This window comes from Gigantopelta aegis, chromosome 3 (genome assembly GCF_016097555.1).
Source record: "Gigantopelta aegis isolate Gae_Host chromosome 3, Gae_host_genome, whole genome shotgun sequence".
NCBI classification, from domain to species: domain Eukaryota; kingdom Metazoa; phylum Mollusca; class Gastropoda; order Neomphalida; family Peltospiridae; genus Gigantopelta; species Gigantopelta aegis.
In genome coordinates, this window is record NC_054701.1 from 42597349 (window position 1) to 42603396 (window position 6048).

The window sequence follows — 6048 nt, forward strand, 5'->3', positions numbered from 1 at the left end:
GATAAGCCTTAGATTGTTCTAAAGGTAGCTTAGTCCGAAATCAGACCTAGAAGATAAGCCTTAAATTGTTCTAAAGGTAGCTTAGTCCGAAATCAGACCTGGAAGATAAGCCTTAGATTGTTCTAAAGGTAGCTTAGTCCCCTTTTGACTACTAAAGTTTGCTGGGTGGGACATAGCCCAGTGGTAAAGCGCTCGCTTGATGCGCGGTCAGTCTGCGATCGATCCCCGTCGGTGGGCCATTTGACTATTTTTCGCTCTACCCAGTGCACCACGACTGGTATATCAACGGCCGTGGTATGTGCTATCATGTCTGTGGTATGATGCATATACACACCGGCCTCGGTGGCGTCGTGGCAGACCATCGGTCTACAGACTAGTAGGTACTGGGTTCGGATCCCAGTCGAGGCATGGTTTTTTTTATTCCAGATACCAACTCCAAACCCTGAGTGAGTGCTCCGCAAGGCTCAATGGGTAGGTGTAAACCACTTGCACCGACCAGTGATCCATAACTGGTTTAACAAAGGCCATGGTTTGTGCTATCCTGCCTGTGGGAAGCGCAAATAAAAGATCCCTTGCTGCCTGTCGTAAAAGAGTAGCCTATGTGGCGACAGCGGGTTTCCTCTCAAAATCTGTGTGGTCCTTAACCATATGTCTGACGCCATATAACCGTAAATAAAATGTGTTGAGTGCGTCGTTAAATAAAACATTTCTTTCTTTGATGCATATACAATATCCCTTGCTACTAATGGAAAAATGTAGCGGTATCCTCTCGAAGACTATATGTCGAAATTACCAAATGTTTAACATCCAGTAGCTGATGATTAATAAATCAATGTGCTATAGTGGTGTCGTTAAGCAAAACAAACTATTTTTGTCTTTTTCAGAATAGCTTGACTTAAATAATAGTCAGCCCGTATAATAGCTAACAGTCATTTCTATAAGGACTCGGACTAGATGTTGGCAGTGGATAAATAGGACACAAAGCAAAGCAACAAAATATTTCTTTGGAGTGTTTTCGCGGGTTTATTTTCTTTTGTTTATTTTTACTGAAGAATGGTCATGCTTGGGAAAATTGTACTTAAAAGCAAAATAAAGTGGGTTGGGAGTGTTTTGTTTTAATTATTATTATCATTATTATTATTATTTGTTTTGGTTTTTTTTCAGTTACCTGTTATATCGACGTCTGTTAGAAGCTCGTTCTTGATTGGTGGTACTCTTAGAGAAATAATGTCACGCGACTCCTGAAGAGCCACGTCAATTTTCAAATCTTCAACAAGCTGTCCAGGATCAACGAATATCACATGCTGATAAACTCCCAAGCGTCTCTTGAGGACTTCTTCATACGTCAAATTGAACGTCACTTTGGTTCTTGCAGCAACGTTCACTTCGACTCGAAACTTGTTTGTTTCTCTGACACTGAAAATATGTTAGTGGAATTGTAGAAAACAGTGTACATTTTACAGCTAAAATGAAAAGGAAAGGAATATTTGTTTAACAACACCTCAGCATAATATTTCAAACTATAGAGCTATATTTACTTTCTAACGTGTGGTCCTTTTGACAGATGGTTGAGACATAAAGAGAGGAAACCCACTGCAGATAATCATACCGGTCGGGCAGCAAGGTGTAATTAAATGATAATTTAGTTTACTGAATTATAGAATTACCGTTTGCGTTTATTTGATTTTAGAATTACCGCTTGCGTTTATTGAATTATAGCATTACCGTTTGCTGACGTGTCCAGCCGTTTTCCCTCTCTGTTTGGCCCTGTCGTATTCTTTCTTTGCCTCCGCTTTTTCCTTCACTGTTGCAGGGTAGACTTTCCCTTCAATTTCCCTGTAGTCAAAATAACACAATCCATGCAAGTGTTCACTGGATGCATCAAATACAAGTATACAGTAAACCAAATGGCAAATACCGTTAATATTTGATGATGTGTTTTTGTTTTAAATAATATTCACCATTGGCTTAAAAAAACAAAACAAATGGAAACTCATTTAAATGTTTTATAAATGCGGTAATATATGCGAGCATATGTTAAAGTGTTCTGTATAATGAAAGATACATAATACTTTTTTCTTCTTCTTTAAATTTACACGATACTTCTGGTTGAAGCTTTCAGCTTTAAAATATTCATTCTGAACATTCGTTGTGTTCTTAGTTGCAATTGTCCAAATGTCTATTGAAGCTCAAGATAGTATCATTTTATGTTAACATTTAGCGCACGCCTGGGTAGTTTCTGTAAACAACTTTTAGAAATTATAGCCTACATCCTATTGAATCAGCAGGATATGCGACGAGAGAGAGAGAGAGAGAGAGAGAGAGAGAGAGAGAGAGAGAGAGAGAGAGAGAGAGAGAAACAGACAGACAGACAGACAGAGACAGACAGAGACAGAGAGAGAAAGTGATATAGGTGTGGGATAAAGAGAGATATGGGGGTGGGGACAAAACGCATAAGAGAAGCATATATTTATATGAGTTTGTTTAGTGTTGTCGGTGTGGATGCACACGTACAGAGTGAAATTGGAAATAAACGCCGTGTTTGGTAGAGTAACGTCAAATGCCACATCAGCAGACACATTGTTTGGATTCGCTATTCGGCTAGTGATGAGAGTGGTGGCGAACCGGAACTTGATGTCAGAGATGATGTGGAGTGAATAGATTTCTGGTGGCTAAAGTAAAAGTAAAAACCAATAAGATTAATTATAGTGCATTGCCTCATGGAACTACTTGTATCTTCTTCATGCTAGATTAAGAAAAAAGAACTTTGTTTTGTTTAACGGCACCACTAGAGCACATTGATTAATTAATTATTGCCTATTGGACAATCTAATTAAAATTAGCTCCACTATTACATGTGGATCTAAAGACAGCCAGTTGGAGCTCATGTCCACCAATCAAAACCTTACTTGCAGAATCCTGCCAGTGATTTAAAAATAATTTGAAAACATTCTCAATTATCCTGAGGGTATACGACATGTTTCGTGTGAATTATGAATGCCTTAAAACATGTTTTATTTTATAAAATAAATAATTTGTAATGTAAAACTGAAGACTGATTTAGTTTTTTTAAATTTTATAAATAAATAAATAATTTTTAATGTAAAATTGAAGACTGATAACCCACCCCGTACGTATTGGTATGGTTCGCTGTACTGCGGCCACTAAAATAGACTCGCCCGATATTTTTAGAATTTGTATGCTCCCAAATAACGTTATAAAAAGCGAAGTCTTATTGGTCAATATTTAAATTATTATTTACAGACGAAATGTTACCTGGACATTGGGGACTACGCAGTGTTGTTAGTTTTAAATCAATGGCAGGATTTTGCAAGTAAGGTTTTGATTGGTGGACATGAGCTCCAACTGGCTGTCTTTAGATCCACATGTAATAGTGGAGCTAATTTTAATTAGATTGCCTATTGGATGTCAAACATTTGATATTTCTGACTCGTAGTCATCAGAGGAAACCCGCTACATTTTCTTAATGCAGCGAGAGATCTTTTATATGCACTTTTCCACAGACAGGAAAATACATACCACAGCCTTTGACGCAAGCACCTCATGCGAGCACTCAACCGAGCTAAATTCCGTCCCGCTAAGTCAAGAAGACCTCACATTATTTGACCCTGATTCGGTTTTAACTGCACCCACCTATTTTGGGCTAGGTTTGGCTCTGTTATATCATCGTTGTCATCATAATCATAATCAGCATCATCATTAACATCATCATCATTATCATCATCATTTATGTGTTAGTTTCAAACGTTTTTGATCAGTGTCTCTATCTCCATTTTGTGGTGGCATCGATGCGCACACCATAGGTGCCCAAGGTGCCAGCAACTGGGGGCAGAGGGTAGTTATCTGTTAATTTGTCTTGAAACTGATGGGAGGAGCAAAGCATAAGCTTCAGAGTTGGGTTCCCCTGCGTGTGCTGTAACCTCACCGTGGTGCAGGGGAGTAACATTCTCTTTGAGAATGGCCAATACAGCACAAATTGAAGTTTAGAGTAAAATTCAGTATCCGTAAAATTCTGTGATATTTGTATTTGTATTTTTGCACAGTTCTTTACACTGTTTTTGTTTAAACCTTGAATTTTTATATTGATGTTGATCATCACTTTATTTATTTGCATTACCATAGTTTGACACCCAATAGCCGATGTATTTTTCGTGCTGGGGTGTCGTTAAACATTCATTCATTCATTCAGAGTTGGGTTCAAATGTCCTCCCACATGCGATACCTATACACAGTAAATAAGCAGAGGATTCCCAGTCTGGAGCTCGACCCGGTAAGACGTGTTTGTTTCGCTTGTGCACACTGCACGTGCTTTCGTGTGCTCGACTTGGGGATCCTTCATTTCGTTGTTTTTGTCAGCGAAATGATGTTTTCTACTGGGATGTATGTGGCCATTGGAACTGATTGAACGCTGGAACGCTTCTCGTTTCGACAGCCTGCACCACCAGGTTGGATTCTTTTTTAGCAAGAGTCCTTGCCTCCACGTCATTTCACCGGCTGACTATGTCGACTTGTTTTTTCGTGACTCGTATGACGGCCATTCTGCAGAACGCCATGGTTGTTCGCGTTTAGTCTCTACATGTCCGAGCCTGTCCTAGCAGCACTGGAAGATTGACCACCCCACTCTAAGAAGAAATAGGAAGTGGGGTCGGCTCCTACTACTCTTTTCTAGACTTTACTTTGCTTTATAGTGATACCATCTCGTATCCTCCGGAGTCGGGCTCGTCCGCACCACTATACCAACCCATGACGACTGGACTATACCCTAGTCTGATACTGTCTCTCGTTCAGACGGATCCGGCTTCTCAAGATCTGTATTTCAGCACAGCACTACACCTTCAACCTCTAATGACTGCCAATCTAGGGGTTTTCTTGACGGGATGCAACCCATCTCGTCCCTATAAGCTGTGCACCCAAACGGCCTTAACGAGGCCACTCACGTGGACATATCGATCGGACTTTAAACTTTTAGATCTGCGTTCAAAATTTTATGTCGAAATTACTTTCTTTTTTTAAATATTATTAAATAGTCCGATCCTCTCTTCTTTCTCTTATTTAATTTTGGTCTGTCCTTCTAAAACGCTCCAAATTATATAAATATTCGGCCGAGCAGTCAATTCTTTTTATTTTTGGCTTGTAACTTTGTATTATTTATTTATTTATTCTATTAACTTTTTTACTAATTGCCATTTTCAAAATTCTGCCCATTTTCAACTCAACCCATCCCTCCACCCACCACCCCTCCTTCCCGAGTCAGGCCACCGATCTTATCGGAGGTCGCACTCGGGATGGGCGTGTTCGAAACCCTAGTGGTATATGGGCACGTTAAACTAGTTATCATCATCAATAAGTAGGGTATTTAACAGAAGACCATGTAGAAGTTAAAATTTGTTTTGTTTTACTACACCACTAGAGCACATTGATTTATTAATCATCGGCTATTGGATGTCAAACATTTGGTAATTTTCACATATATGAGACGAAATCCGCTACAGTTTTTCATTAGTAGCAAGTGATCTTTTATATGCACCATCCCAAAGAGAGGATAGAACATACCACGGCATTTAATATACCAGTCGTGGTGCACTGGCTAGGACAATAAATAGCCGAATGGGCCCACAGAAGGGGATCGATCTTAGACCGACTGCACATCAGTCGGGCGCTTTACCATTGGCCTAGGTCCCGCCCCAAAACCATCTAGAAACGCCTGCGATAGTTGTCAAAAATCTAGAAACATACCTCAGCGAATTGATGCTTATCTTCTCCGTAAGTGAAGTAATTGGCAAAAACTCCAACGATCCACACTATTACCCACGCTCTATCCATCTCTGAGTACAAACTCTTCTAAATCTGACTTGAAACACTTGTGATACACTGATATATATATTCGTATTAAAGATTATTAAGCTCAGTCACCGGGTGTTTATCGGGAAATATGCAAATTTCTCAAGCGGTCAGTTTATGATACATTGGCGTGGGAACTAGAGGGGGGGGGGGGTAATTCCCCTTTCAGCTGGGAGAGGGGGTGGG

At 39.7% G+C, this 6048-nt stretch overlaps 1 protein-coding gene across 1 annotated transcript in view; it reads right to left on the minus strand.

Annotated features, from left to right (window-relative positions):
* The window catches only part of LOC121368070 (inter-alpha-trypsin inhibitor heavy chain H3-like), a 28840-nt gene extending 22935 nt beyond the window's left edge, over positions 1 to 5905 (minus strand). The window contains exons 1-4 of the mRNA XM_041492599.1: positions 5758 to 5905; positions 2515 to 2672; positions 1726 to 1836; positions 1169 to 1416 (exon numbers count right to left, since the gene is read on the minus strand). Of these exons, the coding sequence (XP_041348533.1) occupies positions 1169 to 1416; positions 1726 to 1836; positions 2515 to 2672; positions 5758 to 5844 (604 nt within the window). The 5' untranslated portion in view covers positions 5845 to 5905. The remainder of the gene's footprint in view (positions 1 to 1168; positions 1417 to 1725; positions 1837 to 2514; positions 2673 to 5757) is intronic.
* Positions 5906 to 6048: the final 143 nt, after the last annotated feature.